At 38.0% G+C, this 25,018-nt stretch overlaps 2 protein-coding genes across 2 annotated transcripts in view; one reads left to right on the top strand and one right to left on the bottom strand.

Moving 5' to 3' along the window:
• The first annotated feature begins 2,176 nt into the window (after positions 1–2,176).
• Positions 2,177–6,631, top strand: FAM237A (family with sequence similarity 237 member A). Its single transcript, XM_037165937.2, has 2 exons — positions 2,177–2,588; positions 6,492–6,631. Exons 1-2 carry the CDS (start codon positions 2,177–2,179, stop codon positions 6,629–6,631), a joined length of 552 nt encoding a protein of 183 aa, XP_037021832.1.
• A 2,950-nt stretch (positions 6,632–9,581) lies between these two features.
• Positions 9,582–25,018, bottom strand: part of DYTN (dystrotelin) — a 43,903-nt gene continuing 28,466 nt past the window's right edge. The window contains exons 10-12 of the mRNA XM_037165888.2: positions 15,227–15,386; positions 12,690–13,194; positions 9,582–9,685 (exon numbers count right to left, since the gene is read on the bottom strand). Of these exons, the coding sequence (XP_037021783.2) occupies positions 9,582–9,685; positions 12,690–13,194; positions 15,227–15,386 (769 nt within the window). The remainder of the gene's footprint in view (positions 9,686–12,689; positions 13,195–15,226; positions 15,387–25,018) is intronic.

Raw genomic sequence — 25,018 nt, 5'->3', positions numbered from 1 at the left:
GAGCCCACGTGCCTCGCCCGACTTTAATCGCGGGTGTTCTCTGGCATCTCTTTATTCTCAAGCAAGACACGCCTGGAGACTGTGAGTCTGGAGAATCCCCCTCGGCGCGGAGCTGGGTGCCAACTTTCCAGGTCCTGCCTGCAGCGCCACAACTCTCCAGTTTGGACGGAAAAGCCAAACCACACAAAGACTCAATTCCGCTGAGTTGGGGTGGGGGTGATGCGGGTTACGGTCAATGAGGGTGTGTATGGCTAAGCCTGCTTATTTCCTGAAGTGAGATTTTCAAGGGAGGGAGGAAGGGAGGGAAGAGGGTGTGGGAGATGGACTTGGGGGCGAGAGGTGGCGGCAGTTTCCCGGCGCTTTGACGTAACCTTGAAGAGGCGAGGAGCACTCCCACTACTTAAGAACAGGCACCTTAGACTTCAGGACGCTGAAGCTGGGGACCTTCGCTCGATCTGGGAGCAGGCTGAGCCTTTTCTCTCCACGCACTTGCGGGGATCCAGGCAGGACTGAGCAGGTAAGCGCGGAGGGCGCCCTTCTGCCACCTGGGAGGGAAGGTGTGGAGTAAGAAGGCGAGTGGGGCACAAAGGGCACACAGAGGGTCCCTGGAAGATTTTCTCTGAGGTGGGTGAGGCCGTGGAACAGGTGCGGGGACGACTCCAAACTCAGTGCAGGACTCATAGCGGGATGCACGGAGGAGCCCAGGGCTGAGGAACTTCCAAGCTCAAGGAGGACCCTCCTCATGGAACCTGAAGGAGCCCTAGTGCGCACGGGGCCACGAGCAGGCAGGGAGACCTAGACAACGCCGACTTCAGCACCCTGGACAGAGTCCCGCTCGCCCTCTTAAACTTACCTCTATCTAGGGCTTGTCCCTAAAAAAAAAGAAACCCTTTGGGTCCCTTGACTCTGATAGTCTACAGTTTAGAAGAGGACATATTGAGTATAATTCTGTTCAAGTAGAGACTTGTGAAAATAATCCGAAACAGAGCGAACATTTTTTTAATTATCTTGTATCTCAACATATATCTTCCAAAGAGGAACAGGCATGTTCTAAGATGGTTTATGAAATAACAATTTCATGGAGTCTCAGAACGTTCTTGTGCTGTCCAGAAGAAAAAGATTTCACATTATAGAATCATTATTAAATATTTCAAAGTAGATATATTCCCATGAGCTGAGCTCTGCTTTCCTTCATGATACTAGCATTTTAAATATTTGGAAATATAAGAGCAAGCTGAAAGTGAGCTGTATAAGTCCTCTTGCTTTTTCCTTTACATTAGAGTTGTAAAATGATATCAATTTCATGTAGTGTATGAAGAGCCAGATGACAAATTTTTTTCTGGGGGAAATTTAGGTTATTATTACTTTAAGGACATCATTTCTCATTGTACTTGTCTGAAGTGTAACAATTTCAAAGTGGCATATGGATGCCTTGATATTATTGCAACAGGCTTTGATAGCCATAAAAGTTAAATGAGAGGCAAATTATTTTTATTGATATTCTTGACACATAACAAAAATATAGAAATGAGAAAACATCATATTTATAAAATTTAGATTAGAATTAGAGAACATTTCTGGTGTTGGTAAAAGGTCTACTGAGTCCACTCTAATGGGGAAAATATATGTTCCTTGGTCCACATATTTTTAGCACACTATCTTGTGTTTGTTTTTTTAATTTACAACAGCATACAATTCTTATGCCTTTAAAAAAATAAAATCACCCTGAATAGGAAGGCATCCAAAGGTAAGATTATATTAAAATTCTTAATTGCATGGAAGTCCTTGATTAAGATAAATAAGCTAAATTTAGTATTGTAGAATTTAGTATAGTATTGTAGAATAATGAAAGCTATGCAACAAGATTTTAAATTTTCACTTAATTCTCTTAAACTACATTATTCTGTGCTAAGGAAAAACATTTACTCATTCATCTCAGGAGGAATAATTCTTAGGAATACATATTTCTTAGGCTATATATCTTGGTTTTATACTACATAAGTGAACAATGAAACATTTAAGGTAGAATGGGGCTTATAATATGGAAGGAATAATAAGACTTTTACTAGAGACAGTGGGGTCACCAAGGTTTTTAAAGGCATAATTATTTTTTTCCTGAGTGTAGCAAAAGCAGGGACTCATATGAGATATTTCTATCATGTGCATTTTCAGGGCCATGGCTGATCCTGGAAACAGAGGAGGGATCTGCTGCCCCTTGAGCCTCACCTGCTCCCTGCTCATTGTGGGAATGTGCTGTGTGTCTCCTTTCTCCTGTCACAGCCAGACAGACCTGCTGGCTCTTAACCAAGCTGATCCTCAGTGCTGGGAGTCCTCCTCAATGATCCTCCTGGAAATGCGGAAGCCTCGAATTTCCAACACTGTGTCAGGTTTCTGGGATTTTATGATCTACCTGAAGTCATCTGGGAACTTGAAGCATGGGGCACTGTTTTGGGATCTGGCCCAACTCTTCTGGGACATCTATGTGGACTGTGTCCTTTCCAGGAACCATGGCTTAGGAAGGAGGCAATTGGCTGGAGAAGAAGAGAAGATCTCAGCAGGGCGTCCACAGCACATGAGGGACAAACAAGGTGGTCAAGCCTAAGTCCCAAATATTGGAAGGGTCACTCAAATATGAATGTGCTGAATTGTGTGGAAGAGGGAAATGGCTTTAGAAAAATCTGCTGCCATATATATTCCTTTCAGGGGTGAACCCCCAAAGCACACACATGATAGAAAGACAGATAGTACTTCCTGTTATATTTCATAGTAGCTTTTTATATTAATATATTTTTCTCATTATTATAGTTTATGTGAACAGCATCAAGGAAAAGTCAGAAAGACAAGGAAGGGGAAAACATGAGTCCCAAAATACAACATGAAGTTATAAACAGATGCCCCAAAATTAACACTATTTTTTACCACTAGCCTGAATATTAGGTCATAATCTGTGTTTACTTCTTCTATGGCATTGGGAAGATTTTAATATAAACCTGGGGAACACTAACAACACATAATCTCTTTCTCTTTTTAAATAATAGAAGAAAAACAAACTGAAACACATTGCTTTCATGTTAATGGAAGGGCTCCTTGAGATGTACTTAATTGATGTGAAGTAAGGGATAGAAAAATTGTCTGCTTGCAAATTGATTCCTCATTGTTTTTTAAACAAATCTTAAGTAATTAACTTCCAGCAAGCTGAATAATTAAAATTTAATAATTTGGAATTTCCTACAAATTTAGAGGTTTTTACTTAAGTAAAGATTATATTAAAATAAAGTATTCTCTGGGGGCACTAGAAGAAATATCTTTTACAGAATTAGTATGTGGGAGAATTAGCCCATAAGTTGAGAGATCCCTTAGCCCTATACATATTGCTTTTGTTCTTTTTTGGTGGTGTTTCAACTAATAAGTTTCCAACACTTGCAGCAAGGGCTGTTTCAGTGGTAGTGACTCTTAGAATTATTTATGTAGTTTAGCAATAGTTTGTGGAAAACTAAATCATAATTAATTCTTGCATATGTATGTTTTATTGTGAGCATTCTTATGTATTTTCATAATCTATTAAAATAGCAATTAACAACACTAATTTTAGACCAACCTTTTCCCAAGATATTGTAGAGCTTTTATGTACTTAGTTTGTTTTAACCTTAGTAACTAAAAATCCTCGTGGTTTCCTGATCCATAACACCAGACAATTTACTAATATTGTTTATAGATAAATTTATTATTTGAGCAAGTGTTATTGTCACTTAAACCAATTTTCTTTTTTAGACGAAATGTTCTTTCATCAGCTAAGCTACTTAAGTAGAAACACAAAATGAGTGTTGTTAAATGTTGGTAACCAAAATGTAAACAACATTTTAAGCAGAAGCTGGCAAGACATCAGCATCATTAAGGACTGGATATTTTCTTCCTCTGCACTGTAGAGGCCTTTCTTCCTTTCTTACATTTAGTTGTTGCACTCAATTTTTTTTTGTATTTTGCATTCACTTTGAAGTATTCAAGTTTCCATGGAATAAATGAAAACAATATTTGTGCTCAGCTGAACTAGTCTTTCTCTGAAACAGCTTTTGATTTGCTTGCTTGCTCTCAATGGGGAGAGTATTTTTTGAAGCATACTTTGACATGGCATTTCTACCTCCGTTTAACTTCAGTTGTGGAAGCCACTTCCTTTGCCTTGCTACAGAATTGATATTGACCCAGCTGTTCTGCAAACTTTAGCTATGCAAGTGGCAAGAGCAAATATTTCACTTTATTGAAGTTATTTTAACATTTGACATAAACAATCATTTGCAGATCAGGAAACAAGAATTTCCATTTGGTTGGTATAATTACAGTCAAAGAGGGTCTTGGGTCAAGAAGACACTGTGTCTGAAAGTTCAGTCTTGGCAGGAACATTGAGATTTCATCTCAAGAGGCTTGATTAAATCTCTAGTGGCTCAACTGGTCCAGGATGTACTTGCACGAATTCTGCACTAATTTTTCTTTTGTCTTTGGAGGATTAACATGCCACCAGGTTGGGATAGGGTAAAGGTGAAGAAGTGTTAGCCTCTATTGTTCTCAGGGAAATCACATAATCAGAATGGAAGGAAAGAACTACCCTATTTTTCAGATTATAAGATGCATCCACCCCTTGTCCCTCCCCAATTTGGGAGGAAAAATGGCTGTTAATGCTGCTGTCGAGTTCTGTTTCTATTTACATTGGTGAAATAGTATGTTATTTATGTTATTACATATTTTGCCACATTTTTGCTTCAATTTTCCCCTATTTTCCTCTAAAACCTAGGTGCATCTTATGGTCTGAAAACTATGGTAAATTAAGTGCCTGCACAATGTGCAAAAGTTCTTGTTACTGCAATGGCTTTGAATGAAATAGTTCACATATAGTTGAGAAATGTTGCTATAAATCATGTTTTGTTAAAAACATAAAACTCCCATGTAATTTTGTATGTTAATATATCACATTTGTTAATATAGATTAACAAATATAAAAACAGTAACTATCAAATAGCTATGTACCTGGGCAAGTTAATTAACTTATTTATCTCTCAGTTTCTTCATCTGAAAAAGAGGGGTATGGAGAGAATTAGATGACCCATGAAGTCTCTGCATGTTCTCTGTTCTAATGTTCTGAGTCATTAAAGAGAAATGTACAAAAGGCATGTATTTAACTCTGGAGAGAACCTTGAAGAGCTTTACCCCAAGGACAGCTCACTGACCTGGGGGATGGATGACCTGGATGCCATGGTTGTTTACAGCAACGATAAGCAGGATCAGAGGAGGCTCAGAAATGAAAGGAGAATTCTCAAAAACCCAATACTGGGGATATCACTTGGAAAAAAAAAACACAGACAATTCCAGGGATCATTGTTATTTAGTCTGGAATGATATGAGCCAATAGTTGAATGCTGAACTGTCTGGAAGGTGTGAGGACAGTGTTCCAAGGCTTACCTACTAAATTATAATAGGTTACATGAAGGCAGAGGAGGAGAGGCAGGTGGGGGGTTGGGGTGGGGAGAGATAGAATCAGAGGCAGAGACATGCTAGATGAATTGATTTAGGAAAAGAACACCCTGAAGACAACTCCCCCATAGAAAAGAACAGAGTTGGGGTTAATTTATGAATTAGTAGACACTTCAGTGCAACTGAATGAATTTTTAAAGTATATCCTCATTTGTGTCAAAAATGACAGCCTTTTCCTTTAAAAAATCTTGCTCTGCCACTGAGAAGAATAAAAAAACCTGCCTGCCTGGGGCGTTTGTATGTTTTTGAAAAATTGTGAGTCTTTGCTTTCCTCCATGACAAAACAATTAAAATTTAGACTTATAATTGGATGATATTTACAGTTGGTGTCCAACTAGCTGGCAAATTTTTAAAATACTAAACAGAAGAGAAAACAATGTTTCAGATATATAAATAATTAAGGTTCACAAATTATTGATTTTCCACTTCAAGAAATTTCCTAAGAAACACATTCAGAAATTACTCATCTAGAAATCTATTCTCAGGAGACATTCAGAGATGTAACCAGTGATGAGGTAGGAGGCTATTCACCACAGTATTATTTATAGTAACAGAAAATTTGAAAATAGTTTAAATGTCCATAATAGGGATCATGGTATAAGGTGTGTGTGCATATAACTATGGTTATTTCTGGAAGATTATATTTAGGGTAGTTTCAAGTTTTTTCTTTATATTTTTATATTAAATTATATAATGACCATTTCTGTTTTTTAACTAGAAAGATATCTTAATATGTGTTAATAAGAAATGTATTTATTTAAATTAATTTATATTATATAACTAAACATCATAGGATACAAAACTTTCATCAACACAAACTTACATACACACCTCTGCAATAAATTTATACAGAATTTTAATAGCAGAGGGGCAAATATAGCAGATCTTCCTTTTAAAACCAACACACTGATATTTATTAACCTCAAACAATTTTAGTGACTTAATGATTTGCTCCTTTTCTCTACTAGGTGCATATTCTCAGCAACTCAGAATCCCTTCCCTGAAGAAGAAAAAGGTGATTGAAGATTTGCTAAGCGTGTACGTGCGCAGGAGTGGGGCTAAGCTCACTGGAAAAGTAAGCAGAGGTCTGGAAATAAAGAGAAAATAACCTCAGGGCTAACTCAAATCTTGGAATTTAAAAAGTGTCTATTTTGTCTTGACTATTGATCATTTATGTACTGGGTGGGAATGTCCAGAGATAAATGTTAATCCGCTTTCAGAGTGCTTAGGTTCGTCCTCCAAAGCTGCAAGCGTGCTCCTTCCCCTGTGACGTCACCGCCAGACCCTCCCGCAGCCTGAAAGAGTTCAAAGAGCTCTTGAAGATGAGTGGGGGTTGTGGGATACTCAGCTTCCTCGCATTCATTTTGGTCACGTGTCCTGAGATGCAGGACGTTGTTGCTGAACTAGAGTGTCCTACATTCAACGTGAAGACATTGCATGCCTTCCAGGCCATTAACCGCTAGACAGCTTATGCACAAGCATATAAGCGACTATATTAATTACCAGTTACTGATGACCTGTTACACTTGAATCTTGTTTGAAAGAATATTTTTGAATATTTTGAACTGAATGAAACAAAAAATGAAACAAAAATAAATAAAGAGTTCTTCTAATGGAAACAAAATTAATAAAAAGCTCTGAATCCCAGGTAATATTATTGAAGTTTCTTTATTTCAGTATTTAATGTCACCATGAATGATAATCAAAACTCGAATAAAATAGCATTGGGTGTTCCTTCCAAATTAGCATATTTTCTGTCTGATTAACTATTAAAACTTTGTCATTGGTTACACTTCGCATTGAAAAGCAAGCCAAAAGTCAAATGAACAGCTTTATAAGAAAATTACCTATAACATTTTTTCCTTTAAAATGACCAGGCCTGAATGAGGTTCATAGCAGAGAAGTCCAGTTAGCAAATGTATTTGTGTTCCAGACATATTGCTCTTTTTATCTTATATAGTTACTCTCCTCCAATCATTCCAATAGAACCAATGACTAACCACCAGTTTTGAATTTCAGATGTGGTAGCAATCCCCTTTCTTTTTCCAGGTCCAAAGGAAGCCTAGGTAAATGTTTTCACTGAAGGCTTAGGGCCCTCCATAAACTAAAATTATTATCTAAAGGGTTATTATTAGAAGACTCAACTGCTTCTGACGATTGGTCAAGCCTCCCAATAAAGGAAGCAAGCCTGGAGAGGGGGAGGAACTGGGGAGGGGCCCAGGCTCAGCTCTCCTTGGTTAGGAGACTGAGCACCTCTGAGGCTGCCGCTGTTCAGCTACCGTTTCTGTGTGGGCTTGTTCTTTTGCTTTCAAGCTACTTGCTCTAATGTTTTTTTTATCATATTCTTTTAAAAAATCACATAAACTCATTACCCCTTATAAATCATTTTAAAAGATGCTACTCTTTTCTACAGTGCTTGTACAACGCCTGCCCCTTGCTTCTGTGTCACCTTGGTTCACATGACAAAAAGGCTGCTCAACTTTTTCTGCAAAGGGTCAGATAGTAAATATTCTATGCTTGTGGGCCATCCAGCAATTCTGCCTTTGTAGAATGAGAGATGACGTAGACAACACATAAATGTACGAGCATGACTGTATTCCAATAAAACTTTGCTTACAAACTCTGACATTTGAATTCATATCATTGCCAAGTGTCACAAAATAATTATTCTTTGAAAAATTTTTGATTATTAAAAAACATAATAACCACTCTTAGCTCATAGCCTGTATATAATCAGCAGTGGGCAGGGTGTGGCTCATGGGCTGCAGCTTGCTGCCCAGTGCTCTGGGGAATGCTTATCAAACTTGTAAGAAACAAGCTAGGATGAAATAAGGAGAGGGAACACACTGAGCAGCAAAACTAAAATAAAAAATTTGTGATAAATTGAAAAGCAAGTTCAAAATTATTGGGATGAGATTGAACAAAGAAAACCTAGTCCTAATCTTACCCAATTGGACATCATTTCACTTTGGAAATAGTACTAGAAACTGTATATCACATAAATAAAATCTAAAACCTCTCTAAATATAACATGGACTGCACATTAAGATAATAGGTAAAACAATGGAATCATAACAGTATTTATTGACAGAAAGTGCAGAGCAGTGCTTAGAGTACAAGGCACAGGAGCTGGTTTGAATCTCAACTTCTTTAAGTACCAACCAAATAACTTCGGAGAAGTTGCTGATCCTCTTTGTGCTTCAGTTTTCTTATAAAATATCTACTTGTTAGATTTGTTGTGAGGATTAGATGAGTTACTACTTACAAGGTGCTTAGGAACAAAGTGCTCTAACCACTAAAACTATTAGCTATTACTGTGCACATTATTAAGTCAAGCATCTAATTACATACATAGAGAGACCCTAATTACATACCCTAATTCATAGAGAGAAAGGAAGCACACAGGTTCCTTGGCCAAACTCATTGGATGTGGGGTCTTAATGAGAAACACTCATGTTTTAAAAATAAATTTGAGATAATTGTGGATTTATAGACAGTTGTAAGAAATAATACAGAGATATCCTATACTGCATCCAGTCTCCATCAATGACAACCTTTTGCAAACTATAGTATAATAACACAACCAGAAAATTGGTACAATCCACAGTTTATTCAGAGTTCGCCAGTTCTGCATGCACTCAATTGTGTGTGTGCGTATTTGTAAGTTTATTCTCTAGCAAGACCAACTGGATAGAAAATTAGGTCATTAATTAAGTCATTTAAATTATACTGAAGAAGGTAGTCGCACAAATTCATACAGATCACACACTTGAGTATGACTTCCATGGTTTTCAAAGTAAGAATGGCTCTCTACTGGAAACCCAGCACATCTGAATGTGACCTGGCGTCTTCTTTCCATTTTCCTCAACCACCATTCACTCCCAAAGGCTTTCCTCTGAAGAACTGAGACACATGAGTAAGGGGATTGAAACTTAAACTTTTCTTCAGGCTTCACACCAGACTATTGAGACAGAGCGTAGAAGGTTTAGTTCATTCAGTACAGATTTGAAAATATGTGTTGTCATCACTCCAAAAGGCCTTTGTGACTGGACTCCTTCTCACTTCAAGTTCGCCAGGGTGATTTGATCAACAAGGGCAGAGAAGGCCCTGCCTACTCGCTCAGCTCCACAATACAGGTCCACATTTACTGAAGACTGTGGGTCTGAAATCAACAAACAGGGGAGTCCTTCAGAGAAGGTATCTGTAGGTTCTTAAGCTGATCATGATAAAGCTCTAGGACAGGGAAGGACAGAATCCACCTCTCCTCAGTTCCAGATGACAATGCCCTTTCTCTAAACCAGCTAGCAAATAAGATGACTCTTGTTTACCAGGGTCAGTTTCTAATCCAACCATGTTGTCTGTTCTTAAAAGGCATTATCCCATGACTCCAAGCAGATCTGAGGAGTTAAAAAGCCCACTCACTCTAGAGCAGTGCTTTCCAAATCCTGGTGTACATTAGAATCGCCTGGGAGGGTTAAAAAAAACACTGCTAGTTTCTACCGAGAGTTCTGATTCAATGTACAATGTGTACATGTGGCCCAGGATGGCTATAAATGTGGCCCAACACAAAACTGTAAATTTACTTAAGATATTATGAGTGATTATATGTTGCAATGTATTTAATGTGTGGCCCAAGACAACTCTTTTCCTTACAGTGTGGCCCAGGGACACCAAAAGGTTGGACACCCTGGTACACATGATGGTCAATTTAATGTGTCAGCTTGATGGCACTAAGGTGCTCAGACACTTGATCAAATATTACTCCAGGTGTGTCTGTGCAGGTGTTTCTGAATGAGGTTAACAATGAATGAGTAGAATGAATGAAGCAGATTGCCCTCCCTAATGTGGATGGACCTCATCCAGTCAACTGAAGGCTTGAATAGAACAAAGTCTGAGTGAGAGCACTTCTTCTGTCTGACTGCCTTCCAGCTGGGACATCAGTTTTCTTCTGCCTTTGAACTCATAATGAAGCACCAGCTCTTCCTAAGTCTTGAGTCTGCCAGCTTTGCATTGAAACTACTCAATGGCTCTTCTTGGTCTCTAGCTTGATATGGCAGGTGTTGAGACTTGTCAGCCTCCATAATCATGTGAGCCACTTTAAAATAAATGTCTTTCTATATATATGTGGTGTGTATGTGTGTGTATATATATACTGACACAATACATTTTTAGAAATTAGCAGCTTTCTTAAGCTCAACTAAAGAAACAAAACCTATATCTATCTATCTATCTATCCATCCATCCATCTATCTAACAATCTATCTATTATATCCTATGATATATCAAGAATGGAGCACAAAAAATTGCATTTCTAGTAAGTTCCTAGGTTATCCTGCTGGTCCAGAAACTGCACTCTGAGAACCCTGGCTCTATAATTATTAATTCATAGTTTGGGCGGTCCTCTATAATTCATTGTAAGGATTGTGCTGTAGAAAGACCTACAATTTGGCAGTTACTAAACAGAAGTTTGGTATGCATAATTTTTGCCCTGAAATTTTTTCAGACTCAGACGTATTTTTATATTTTCTATAATATTGAATAATGCTAATTGCATCTTTAGACATTATTACATTATCTGATTGAGAAACAAACTTTACTTTTTCATGATTTTCCTTTAATGGTAAGCCTTGATAAAATCACTTAACATATGCATAAGTCTTTCATCTTGAGGTATCAAACTGCACATAGTGTTGAGATATTGTCTTTCAAATATGTGTAGGAAACCTCTTCTTATTAGGAATTTGAATTGTGCAAGACAGTCAACTACATTGTTGGTGGGTCACATAACACGACATTTTAGAAATCAGCAGCTTTCATAAGCTCAATTGGAGAAACAAAAACAAAAAATAAACATGAGATAAAGATTTAAAATACTGAATAAATTTCTAGAATAAAACCAAACTTTTATGTGAAGTTTTATTAAAAAGGTCAAGTGGATACTGACTTTTCTTTGAATGCTTATCATGATCCTGCTGATATTTATTTAGATGGAAATACAGTGGGTGGAATCTTGTGTCAGCCTAAGAATCAGGCACAAGGAGTTCCCAACCCATCTTGGTCCCAGGCAGTCTGAGCATGCTTCTGGGATCTTTGCGATCTTCTTTTCTCTGATGCAAGGATTTTAACTCCAACTCCTTCCGCAGGAGATATTTTTAGAATCACCAAATAATGAATTCATTGACTCTACCAAGTTCAATATCCAACTGACATTATGTACCCATTTTACAGTTTACCAGCTGTTATGGGCTATATTGTGTCTCCCTCTCCAAATTCATATACTGAAGTCCTAACCCTCACTACCTCAAAATGTGATTCTATTTAGAGACAGAGTGTTTAAAGAGTTAATTAAAGTAAAATGAAGATATATGGGTAGGTCCTAATCCAATATATGTACTGTCCTTATGAGAAAAGGAAATTTGAATAGGGACAAGCACCAAGAGAAAATATTGTGAAAACACAAGGAGAAGACAGCCATCTATCTACAAACTAGAGAGAGACCTCAGAAAACACCGATGTTGTTGACATCTTGATCTCAGATTTCAGGCTTCAGGACTCTTAGAAAAAAATTTTATTTATGTGTCTATCGCAGCCACCTAGTCTGTGGTACTTTGTTATGGCAGCCCTAGCAAACCAATATATCAAGTCAGAAATATTTTGAGACCTCCTTTGATTCAGGAACACACAAGGACGTTATCTTCTGTTCTATCACAACTCTCGAGATAATTAAAGATCTGAGCCTTTCTCAAACAGAAATAGATGTAGATATAAATATCAATATATTAAGATAAGAAGGCACTCTATAAGTAAGATGATGTTATAACAAAACAGAAGAAATAACTATAATAAAAAGGATTAGACAGAGAGCCTTCAGAATTTAGCAGTGAGTCATAGCTTATGAGGAAGATAATGAGCCCTTACTAAATTCATGGTGAGTGCCAGTGCTATACTAAAATCTCATGCATTTTATACTCACAGCAGCCCTATGAATTAGGCAATACTAGAAATCAAGTTCAGAGATGCTACTGGTATCCAAAAGATTCATGACTCTGTTGATGAATTGTACTTACTACATGAATTGTAGCTGCTGAGCTAATGTTATAAAATCAAGTGTTTTAAAAGGCAGGGTAAAAGACCATCGCTATTTCTATTGATTGTTTAAATCTTACCTGATGGCATTTCTAGAGTGAAGGCATCCATAAGTTCTGATAACAATTCTTGCAGTTCCTCCTCCTCCAGCTCATCCTTTTCCTCCTGGATGTTAACTGTCTCTCTCCTTTCCATGGGTGCCAGATTAGGACTGTTTATTTCAGCAGAATTAATCTGGAGGGTGTCCTGCAGTGGTCCCTCCTGGGAACTGGGGGAGGAGCTAAAGATTTCCCTAGCGGTCTCTCGTGTTTTGCTTTGTGCCCTGGTGCTTTGCATTGAAGACGGCTGCAAAATGGCTTGTGATGATTCTGACTTTGGTAAAGCATCCTCTACTTTTGTTTGACTTTGTTGACTTCTGTCAGCCACAGTGGGGTTAGAAAGAGGTTCCCATTCTGAGCCATCCTCAATGGCATTCTTGATCCCAGAAGAATCTTCTTCCTTCCCAAACCATTCACCCATTCCATGGTCACTCTTGGAAACCATATTTTGACAAGAAGAAGATGAATGGGGTGGCTGTAACATTGCCTGGAGAAAAAAAAGCTTTATTTATGGACAAATTAACATTTACCCTATTTTCATAAATGCATTAAATTTTAGTGTTCCAAGAAGACATTTTGATGCAAGTTTTTTTCATGCTCTCTAAATTCATCACAATTTTATTTTATGCTGTTAATTCAATGTCACCCTAAAACTGTCTACAAAAGTTAAAACAGCTGTGATATTACAATATCACAGGGATTAATCACAAGAAGTTTGAAAAATTCTAGGTTCCAGAAGCTCAGGTTCTAAACACATCATAAGGAATGTCTGAAAACATCAGCCTATCGAGTTAATAGATAGAAAGTCTATTGAGTTAATAGATCCAAATTCTTGTTAAAAACATGTTCATAATGACATACTAAGTAGGTACATTGTGGTTTCATGATAACCCACAGGTATGAAATATAGGGGGTGTGCTCCCTACAAAGTGTGGTCCACAGATTCCTGGAGGATCCTGAGACCCTTTAAGAGCACCATGAGATTGAACTTACTTTCACAGTGCTACTTAGATGTTATTTGCCTGATCATTGTGTAGATATTTACACTGAAGGTGCAAAATCAAGAGTAAAGTAAAGCTAAAGCTGTGGGTGCCTTGGCAGAAATCCAAGTGGCATCGATGAACAGTGCTAGTCATCATCGTATTTGTCATCATAGAATTTGTCATCATGCACTTGCCCTTAAAAAAAAACCAAAACAGCAAGTTCCACTTAAGAATATGATTGAGAGTACAGGAAAACTTTTTGAATACCCTTTATAATAAAACACGTCTTTTTAATATTGTCAGTGATGAAATGGGATGTATAAAACACTTCTGATGTTTACTGAAAAACAAAAACTGGCTCTGTGCAGAAGAACTACTTACATATTGTGTTATTCAGACTTGGGTATTTGGCAAACATCTCAAAAATAAATAAAATGTGACTGTCACAGTAAGAAAAACAATAATATGTATTGTCAATTTTAGCTGTTGAGATTTTAAGCAAAAATTAGAATTTTGGAAAACTTGCATTCACCACCATGAGCTTGCTAGCTTTCCAATTCTTAAAGACATTTTTGGTGGGATTAGTGGTGATATTAATGAGTGAGGATTTTTTTTGGTCTTGTATAATGAAATAGGTGAACATTAGAAAGTTCAGCATAGCTCCATGAACTTCCAAATGACCAATGCCTGATGCTGCAGAATTGGGCATGGGTAGAAGATTCATTCAAAGGGAACAGAACATTGTGTTTTAATAAAACAGAGTGTAAAATAGATATATGGCTTCAAATTCAATATTGCAACTATCATTTAAGAAGCAATCCTTTATCATGCTTCAGTGTAGTATCAGAGAAGATCTCCAATTATCTGAAAATCCATTAAAATACTCTCTTTTCAACTGCAAGTCAGTGTGAGGTCAGATTTCCTCATATATTTCAACCAAAACATCTTGCAGAAGATTGAATGCTGAAGCAGCTATGAAAATCCAGCTCTTAAGGCAGATCTTAAAAAGATTTATAGAAATTATAAAATTATATCACTCTTCTAAGTTTAAAAAGTACGTAGTCACTGATTAAAAATGTTACATATATAATAGATTATTATTTTCATTTTTAAATTAGTTAACCCATTTATTTTAAAACCGTGTCTCAGATTTAATTTTGATTATAGTGAATAGCGAAAGCTATCATCCACAAAAGCTCCACGAGATTCTCAAATTTTTTAAAGAATGTAAAAGGGATACTGAGACCCAAAGTTTTAAGAATCAAAGTTGTAAAGAACCCCTTTGCCCCAGGTCTATGGTTTCTCAATGGTACCAATACCGTTCTCTCCCAGGGGCACTACCTTCACAAAGCAGGAGGACGTAGTGCGTGGAGAATAAAAGTGGGAGTTGACTGGGGTACACGAAGAGGAGAGGGAAAGGGAAGAGGATGATCAAGGTGAGATGTGAAGTTTCAGGCTGCAGCCCTCCCTTGGCCGGAGGATCCGAGGTCAGGCTTCCTGAGGGTCCACAGGGCCAGGGTCTCCCACCTTTGATACCTGTAAATTCTGCCCCATTTGCTGTAGCCTGGTCCACAGATTGTGCTGGCTGGCTGTGAGTTCATGAATCTTTATTTCAAACCTGCAACTTTTTTCTTCTTGGGAGGCATATATGGCTCGCAGCTTGTCTTTGTGTCGGTTTAACTGTTTTTTGAGGAGCCTGGAAAGAGGACAGGTCTGCATGAGTTGAAAAGACAGAAAGCCAGCAGACAAAGTAGAGGTGAGCAGACTAAGTAGACATGTGCGTAGAAGGTCCACTATTATCAAACATTGACCAGTCCTACTTTAACCTGTTTGTTCACCATGTACAACTGCCCTTTGTGTCTGTTACAGGATTCCACGAAGAATTGCACTGGCTTTCAGAGTTTTAGAAAACGCATCATGCATACCTTTACCATGTACTCAAATTTGGCTATTGCCTTGGTTCATTGTGCTTTTGTCCAGAAACACTCCATGCAGAGAGACAGTGTACATGTCGTGTCTAAACACCCACCAGCTGACCAAGACCACAGGGACAAGCAATGATGCAATTCATGAACTGTGGGTCTGTTTTGGCTCCTCTTCCTAAATCTAGTCGTTTGTCGGTTTAAAGAAGGAACCGAGTAGTCAGGGCAATGCATAAGGCAGATAATGTCACTACTCTGCTCAAAGCCCTCCAGTGATTCCCTTACTTATTTAGAATAAGCAAAGGCCTTACAGAGGCAGACAAGATGGTCAAGACCCTCTTTCCCTCTTTGACGTCCTCTCTGCTTCCTCCAGCTCACTCACTGCCCTTCAGCCACACAGAGATCTCGGCCACCCTTTGAACACACTAGACACGTTCTCCCCTCAGACGCTGCTCTTTCGGCCCCTCTGCCTGGAACCCTTTCCCCCAAGTTCTTGCTTGTTTCACTCCCATCATGTTTTTTGGAGAGGCCCTCCCTGACTGCCCCACTTGAAATAGCAAAGCAGAGCTCCCCTCCCCCACCTTATTTGTCTCCATGGCTTTTTGTGAGCTCTAACTGCTACAGTGTCTTAGATTTTGACTTAGTCTCCAGTCTTCAAACTTCTGGATGGTTGCATGACATGACATACAATCAATTTTACTTATTATTTTACTTATATATAATTTATTACTTAATAAGGGCTTATGGTCTCTTTATTCTGGCCACTTTTTTTTCTCTTTTGCTTGTTGCCATATCCTCAAACAAAGGCCTAAAATTGTGCCTGTTATAGAGTCTGTGCCCAACTAAAAGTGGCCGACAGATGCACAGTCTCACTCCGTGATCAGTGCTGCCGGTATATTTGTAGAATTTGTAGAAACAGGCTCTCTGGTGGCAAATGCAACATTTTTCCACGTTGGAGCCTTTGAAATTCTTATTGCTATAGACCTCAGAGAGGTCTTGGAATTTAGTTTGGGCTTCCATCAGAAGCAGGCATTCCTGGCCGCCAGCCCTCAAACTTCCAGACAGTCACACCTGGGAGAAGCAGGGGTCTGACTCTAAAACCCTAAATCATAATTAAGTTTCAAGTATATCTTTCTGGTGAGTTTTCCAGAAAGAAGTTGGCCCAGGGACTTGACATTTCAGACGATTAAACCTGGTCCGGAAGCCTCTCTAACACTATTTTCTACACTTAAAGTGTCGTACTTGTTACGAGCACTAGTTTCTCTTTCTCCCAAAGCCCTATCGGAACTAGAGTTCTTTTTTCTGACCCTGTTTTTATTTTATTTTTTTTAGGGAGAAACGCCCCTGCGAAGTTTCAGGTGAATATAATTCACCTGATAACAGGTGATAGCCGGTGATAAAAGATTTCCTGCAACTTGTGACACAGCACTTTCTGGGCAAACATCCACTGTTAACAAATAATTCAGGTTACTTGAGAAATAATTCCTTTCCAATGATCTGAAATCCACCTTTCTAAACTTAAAGAAAAATCTTTATCTGTAGTTCTGCTTTCTGGTCTTTAGGAGCTGGGGCCTTCAAACAGAATGAGAACACTCCAAGCCCAGTGAATGGTGCTGAGGCATTTCTTTCCCTTGTCAGCACCCAGCAGACTTCAGAGTGACCCGTAGGTAACTAATGATCGAATGATACTCTTCCTTCTCATGTAGTCTGAGTTGCCTTCTAAATAATCAGTGACACAATTTTGGTTGTTATTGAATCTACAGTAAACTGTGTATCTCAGGTCTTTTCCACACAATTCGTTCTGAACCTGGGCCTGTCATTGCAGGACCTGCATGTGAGCCTTTAAAAGGTGGTCTTTGTTCATTGCTCCAGTGTTCCAGACTGTTCACATCTTAATGATCCAAGGTTGTCCTTCGGCTTATTGTCTGTGCCTTTCGTATTATGTCACACACATTTGTGTGTGCATGCCCTCTACTATTTCATCCAATTCATTGATAAAAATAATAATGCAGACAGAAACAAGGATAAGCCCTTCACATACATTTATTCACTAATCAGCCTCACGTGTTAGTAAACTTTATGTTGCTAAATACCTGACTAGGGAGCCACAGATGCATGTAGTAGATATGAATTACATCAAAGAAAATAATTGAATAATTTAAAATAATTAGTTTGAAATAGTCATTCTAGGAATTAAGTTTTCAAGAATTAAATTTCAAAATTTCCTTTCATTTTCTACATTTTAAATTTCAAAATTGCCTTTTTATTGCTATACTACTTTTCCTTAATCTTATGTCTAATCTCTTTTTTATATGTGATAAAAAAGATTAAAATTGCTTTTAACATTTGAATCACTAAGCTACGTTGAAAATGTTAACCTTATTTTCATGCATTATCACAGGTTTTCTAAATGTTTTTTACATTTATATTGGGAGGCACATCTCATCATCCATATATACACAGAATAAATAATTTATCGGGTATCTACTAAAGACGAATCATTGTGCCTAAAATAAGGTCTTCCCTCGGGGGATCTTCTTATTGAGGGTCAGAAATTCTGTCTTCTCAAGGAATGACAACAGGAGACAGCAACTGAAGAAATATTTAATCCCCCGAGACACAGTAGGATGGGAGGCAGTTCTGACAAACCTGATAAACCTGGTAGGAAGCTGGACGCTTTGGGAGAAAGTGTACTGGTTTCTTTAGAAGTAGGGAAAACACACATACGAGACACACACAGAATCAGACTTCACCGAAAATGCTTCACCAATTTTCAAGGAATGCCGTCAAAACTTGAAACCTAATTTAATTAGCCAGATGATTTTTCTTACGTGTCACTCTTTAAATAGAAATGGTACCTTCATTCTGGAATCCTAAGATTTCTCAGTTTAAAAAATGTCTTCTAAATTTTAAAAAAAGGTAAAAATCTCTGTAGACATTTTTTTGTACAAAAGCAGAAAGAAAAGCCATTGCTTTGTTTCTGCTGCAGTCGTGAACACACGTGGTTCCCACCTTCTCTCCCTCTGGAGAGCGTTAATGCATTCTTGAGTCCTCCCCAGCTCGCTCCGAAGGCCCACGATGGTCTAAAGAAGCCAGAAAGAGAGGAAATGAGTTTGGGTTTGAATTTAATCCAGACTTTAAAAAATTCATCCTAAGAATATGATTATGCTATTTTAAAAGATCCAGCCTGTTTCAAAAAGTGACTAATATTTGGGTCTGTGTCCACATATACATGATGCATCTAAATGTTCATTCATACACTTCGAGTACAGTCACGTAATCTTATCTTTATATAACAGTTTTCTTTAGAGACATTTAAACATACAAAAGAGCTTTAGATTCTAAAATTAAGTTACAATAGTCTGTTGCTCAAGTTAATTTGCTGCCCAGAACATCTCCTTCCTCAAAAATTATTTATAAAAGCATTGGGTCACTTTCTTTCTCTTGGCCCAAAACACCCTTCACTTCTGCCTTCCATCTTCTTAAACTTTCTTGTCTTTCCATTGATGCCTACTTAAATGTGGACTTAGAGTCATCAAGTCTCTTTGAACTAATAACAGTCCTCTCAGCTCTTACTCAGGATTTCCCCACCAAATCTTGTCTCTCACAGCACACTCTGAAACCCAGGTGCAAACCCTGACTGACCCAGCCTGGCTCCAGCTTCTGGGGCACCTTGTACCAGCTTTTGCCTCCCACACATCTGGATGGGAGATTGAATTTCCTTACTCTACTCCTCTAAGCAACTGTGGCTGTACTCCGTGGCCTTCTCCCAATGAAATTTTTTTCAGTAACGGGATTAGAAATGCTTCTTGGTTTATTTAAACTGTACAAATCCTACAAATACTTTGTCATATATGCAGGTCTTATTTATATTATTATTGATCTGTTTCTTTTAAATCAGAGAAAGAAATGTACCACCCACATGGGATAGGCTGCAGCAACTTTAAAAATGAAAAAGACGTGAGGGAGTAAAAGGAAAGTAAAATAAAGGAAGAACGCCAAAACAGCAAAACCTCTTTTGAATTCCTTCCCTCAGAACAAATACACGTTAAAGGGAGAAAACACTGTGCATTGTGAAAACGGCTTTCCTTGGGGCAGGAAATAGAGCAGCTTTTCAGCTGTCCTCCCACGTAATTACATCTCTGCCGAGGGCCCCAGTTCGAGTGCGAGGCAGAGTTAGCTGTTCAAGGAGGGGTGTCCAAGTGGCTCCCATCACCGGTGGAAGTGCGCACAGATGAGAAGGAACACCCCACGGCCGCGGTCCAGGCCACGGGTTACTGGGTGGTCACAGGACTTCCTCTCCACACCCACCCCCCCAGAACAACTGCAATGTGGGAACTCCCATTTCTCTGGCATAACTGGAGAGCATTGCAGATGACCGCATCTTAAAGACCTGCTTTAGGAATGGACTGCATGGATTATTACAGTGATGGAGGGAGAGGCAGGTGTGCATGGGTGGACGAAAAAGCAACGGGTTGGAAACATGATAAAGCATTTGTAGACCGTTCACTTACAAAAAAGAAACCAACAGCCAAGAAATATTTCTGATACCTTCAATGAAAACATTTCATTGGGATTTTTTGTTTACTTTCTTATTTTTTCTTTCATCTTCCTCTCTCATCTCTGCCCTCGTAAAATTCCTGAATTTCTTATCTATAGATAACTAATTTTCCTCCTTTTCCTTGCTTTTTAGTAACATCAGATCTTGATGTTATGGCATTCAGTTGTCAAGTTAAGACCCCAGGGACAGGCTTCTCACACTTAAAGGGCCAGAACAGACCAAAAATGTCGCAAGTTCTCAAAGCCCCAGAGCCCATAGATCTAAGCGATGAAGAAATAGCAAAACTCTCAGACGCACAGTTTAAAACACTGGTCATCAGGATCCTCACAGAACTGGTTGATTATACTGACAAATTAGACAAATATATGAAGGCGAAACTAATTGAAATGAATGGAATTGCACAGGATACCAATAGCAATGAAAAGGAAACTGGGACTCAAATCAGTGGAGTGGACCAGAAGAAAGCAAATAATGGCCAAACAGAAAAGAGTCAAGAAGCAAGAATTCAAAGAAATGAGGAGAGTCTTAGGAACCTCCAGGACATCTTTAAACGCTCCAACATCCGAATTATAGGGGTACCAGAAGGGGGAAAGGCACAGCCACCAGTGGAAAACTTATTTGAACAAATAATAAAGGAGAATTTCCCCAATCTGGCAAAGGAAATAGACTTCCAAGAAATCCAGGAAGCTCAGAGAGTCCCAAAGAAGTTGGACCCAAGAAGGAACACACCAAGGCACATCATTATTACATTAGCCAAAATTAAAATGAAGGAGAGAATCCTAGAAGCAGCAAGAGCTAAGGGGACAGTCACCTACAAAGGAGTCCTCATCAGACTGTCAGCAGATTTCTCAAAAGAGACCTTACGGGCAAGAAGGGGCTGGAAAGAGGTATTCCAAGTCATGAAATCCAAAGACCTACAACCAAGATTGCTCTATCCAGCAAAACTTTCATTTAGAATGGAAGGACAGATAAGGTGCTTCTCAGATAAGATCAAATTCAAGGAGTTCATCATCACCAAGCCCTTATTATATGAAATGTTAAAGGGACTTATCTAAGAAAAAGAAGTTAAAGAAACATGAACAGTGAAAGGACAACAAACTCACAGTTATTAACAACCATACCTAAAACAAAAGCAAACTAAAAGGACAGCTAGATCAGGAGTGGAAACATAGAAATGAAGATCTCAAGGAGGGTTAGCAACAGGGGAGTGGGAGGAGGAGAAGGGGGGAGAAGGTACAGAAAATAAGTAGCATAGACAGTAGATAGAAAATGGGGGGGCAAGAATAGCATGGGAAATATAGAATCTAAAGGACTTGAGACACATGGTCATAAACCAAAGGGGGGGTAATGGTGGGGATAGGGGGTAGGGTGGAGGGGAATGAAGGGGGGAATAGAACAACTGTAACAGCATCATCAATAAAACAATTAAAAAAAAAAGACCCCATGGACAGAAGAGTGTTTTACCACTCTATTGGAAGTTCTATTCAGAAGTTTTGGGCAGAGCCTTCATATCTACAGACCCTGGAATGGTTTGAAAATATCAAAGGGGCATGCAGCGATCTACCTTTTGGAGATAGACCTGGGAACCATCCCCTCAAAGCTCAACTTTGACCACTAAGGCAGTGAGTGAACAATACAGTTCATGGGTTGCGGATCACAGGTAGCATATGTTGTTGGGGTTCGAACTGCCCACTTTTGGGGGGCAACAGGTAAGAGAAAATTTATGTTGCTCAGTTACATGTACATGAGACCAGGTTAGGTGTCTCCTTAAGGAGGTCACTACTGAGTTTTCTAAAACATGCCTTAAATGAACAGTATAGATTATACTATAATTAATTCTGTGTACTACTGTTGCCATTAATTCACAGTTCTTGGCTGAACAGAAAACTTCCAGCATACTTTACCCTTGCAAACAGCAGGTAAAGCTGATCCACCTTACACACTATGAAGTTGATTATACAAAATTGGCCCCAAATTGACAGGTGGTTATGTTTTCAGAATATTATAGATTTTCTTAACAGAAATTTGGTTTGATTCTTTTGATACAAATGTTACTTTATTCTTTTGGAGGAAAAGGTGAGCATATTTGAGTTGAATTAAGTAGAAATTTGGAGCTCTAAAATATTTTAAATGAATAAAACAATTTTTACTTTTTAATTTTTAAAAAACCTTAAAGTAGATAAAATCTTTAATTATCTCAAGAAAATTAAATTATCCAAGTTAACAGAAGAAAGTATGAAGAGACTATTAAACTTGAGAAATAGAAAAACTTATTTAAATATTATAAAGGGTCCAGTGTCCTAAAATTTTACTCTTGAATTCTGGGAATTGTTAAATAAATAGTACTTGTGTAAGCTAAATTGTTTTAAAGACAGGGAAGATGAAAAACAACTAGATGCTTAATGGAACCACCACAACTCAAATGCTCAAAACTGATGAAGTATTGAGAGAGAACAAGATAATTCTGATCCGTATGATGCAAATCTAAACAAAAAAATGAGTGAATCAAATTGAAAATGGATTTAAAGCATAATCCACTACAAACAAGCATAGTGTTTAATTCCAGCAATGACAAGGAAATTTATTATCAGGGACTCTTATTTGTTAATGCAATGCTTTCAATACAGGAAAACATGGGATAATTTCAACTGATGCTAAAAAAGGGATTTAAGGTAAATAAATTCAATGACTTCTGATTGAATACCAAAACACTTAAAAATAGGAAAAGAAAATGACTTCTTTCTCATCGAAAAGATCCCAAACCAACAATTAACACCATAACATTTAATGGAGAAACACCAAGGCAATGCCTCCCTTAAATATAATCCTATTTAAGATAAAATAAGATGCCCCATCATCTCCTGCATTATTTATATTGTTCTGAAAAACCTGGAGTCTTACTGGAATGAAAACATGAAACAGAAATGAGAGGTTTAAGTCTTGTAAAGAAGGACACGAGAATACCTTCTCTTTTCCCTAGACCACCTATTTGTCTACCTAGAAACAAGACATTCAAACTAAACCAATATTTAAAATGATTGAGAGAGTTCCAAAAGGTTTCTCTTTAAAAGATAAACATACAAAGATCTATAACTTTTTGATATGCAGTCACAATAAAGAAAAAGTTACAAATGAGAAGGCCTTTATTCACGATAGCAACAATGAACACGAGATGCCCAGGGAGGTCTTAGTGAGAAACACCGAATGATAGGAAGTAAACTAATCTTGGAATGTTGAAGGGACCCACCGAGCTCGAGATGCCCTGGGGCCACTGAGAACAAAGACGGCAGTTAGAACTGGCTTGAAGTTTGAGAATTCATTCAGAAACACACACACACACACACACCCCACAACTCAATGGCAAAAAACCCTGAATAATGTGTCTTAAAAATGAGCAGAAAGTCTAAATAAACAGTTTATCCAAATGGCCAATAGGTACGTGAAAAGATGCTCGACATCCCTAATCACCGGGGAAGGCAATCAAAACCACAATGAGTAACTACCTCACACTTGCCAGAATGGCCATGATCAAAAAGACAGGAAGTAACAAGTGCTGGTGAGGGTGTAGAGGAAAGGGAACCCTTGTGCACTGTTGGTGGGAATGTAAATTGTGCAGCCACTATGGAAAACAGTGTGGAAGGTCTTCAAAAAATCAAAAATCAAACTATCATGATTCAGCATTCCCACTTCTGGGTATTTATGTAAAGGAAGCAAGAACAGTAACTTGAGAAATATATATTCACCCCTGTGTTCATTGCAGCATTATTATAATAGCCAAGATGTAGAAGCATATTTGTAATGGACTATTACTTGGCCATGAAAAGGAAGGAAAGCTGCAACAATGTGGGTGGACTCTGAGGGCATTTGCTGAATGAAATATTTGAGACAGAGAAAGACAAACACTGTACAATCTCATTTATGTGGAATAAAAAGCAAAACCAAATAAAACAAAAAACTGAGCTCTCAGATAACAGAGAGCATATTGGTGGTTGCAAGAGATGTGACTTGGGTGTGGGAGATGAAATTGGGGAAGGTGGTGAAAAGGTACGCACTTCCCTTTAAAAAATAAATGGGTTCTTGGGATGGTGACTATCATTAGTGATACTGTACTATGTATTTGAAAGTTGCTAATAGAGCAGATCTTAAAAATTGTAACTATGGGCAGTAATGGATATTAAGTAGAGTTATTACAGTGAGCATTTTGCAATATATACAAATGTGAAATTGTGTTGTATACCTGAAACTAATCTAATGTGGTATGTAAATTTTGTCTCAGAAAAAAAAAAAACAATAAAGGAGACTATCAACATTGCATTACTTTGTAAATAATCCCCTATGAGCTACGCTGATGCTGTAGAAGATCATATTGAAATAGTTTGAATAGAAAAAATAGTGAAGAGAAAAGTTGTTCTATAACATGTTAATGGTACCATGAAGCTACAATAATTAAAATAATATTCATATGTAAAAATAAAAGTAAAAGCAACTAAATAGATAGCAGTAAAACATAGTCTCCCAAACTCTGGTCCCTGGTACCAAAATGATGACTGACCACATTGCAGTGAAAGACATTCTAAAACGATGATCATTTTGGGATATACTTAAGGAACCACTACGCAGAAATTTAAAAAGAAAATTATTTACTTAAGGTTAGAGAAAATAGTCTATTTAAGTATAAAGTAGAAGTATGGGGGACCCCTGACTTCCTATCAGGCATCAAAACAAAAGGTGGGTGTTACAAATAGTTAAACCATGTGAAAGCAAATACAGCTAAAGAGTCATTTAATTTCTTAATGGCAAACATTTTTCAAGCATAAAACTATACAAGAAGAGAGAAAAAGACTG

Source organism: Artibeus jamaicensis, unplaced genomic scaffold (genome assembly GCF_021234435.1).
Source record: "Artibeus jamaicensis isolate MK-2021 breed Jamaican fruit bat unplaced genomic scaffold, CSHL_Jam_final contig_1015, whole genome shotgun sequence".
In the NCBI taxonomy this organism is placed as follows: Eukaryota; Metazoa; Chordata; class Mammalia; order Chiroptera; family Phyllostomidae; genus Artibeus; species Artibeus jamaicensis.
The sequence above is the reverse complement of the archived record's forward strand: the minus strand, read 5'-3'. Positions and strand labels throughout refer to the sequence as shown.

Coding starts and splice junctions, on each gene's coding strand:
- FAM237A (XM_037165937.2), top strand. CDS start 2,177: ATGGCTGATCCTGGAAACAGAGGAGGGATCTGCTGCCCCTTGAGCCTC. Junction 2,589..6,491: donor GCACATGAGGGACAAACAAG/GTGGTCAAGCCT, acceptor TTTCTCTACTAG/GTGCATATTCTCAGCAACTC.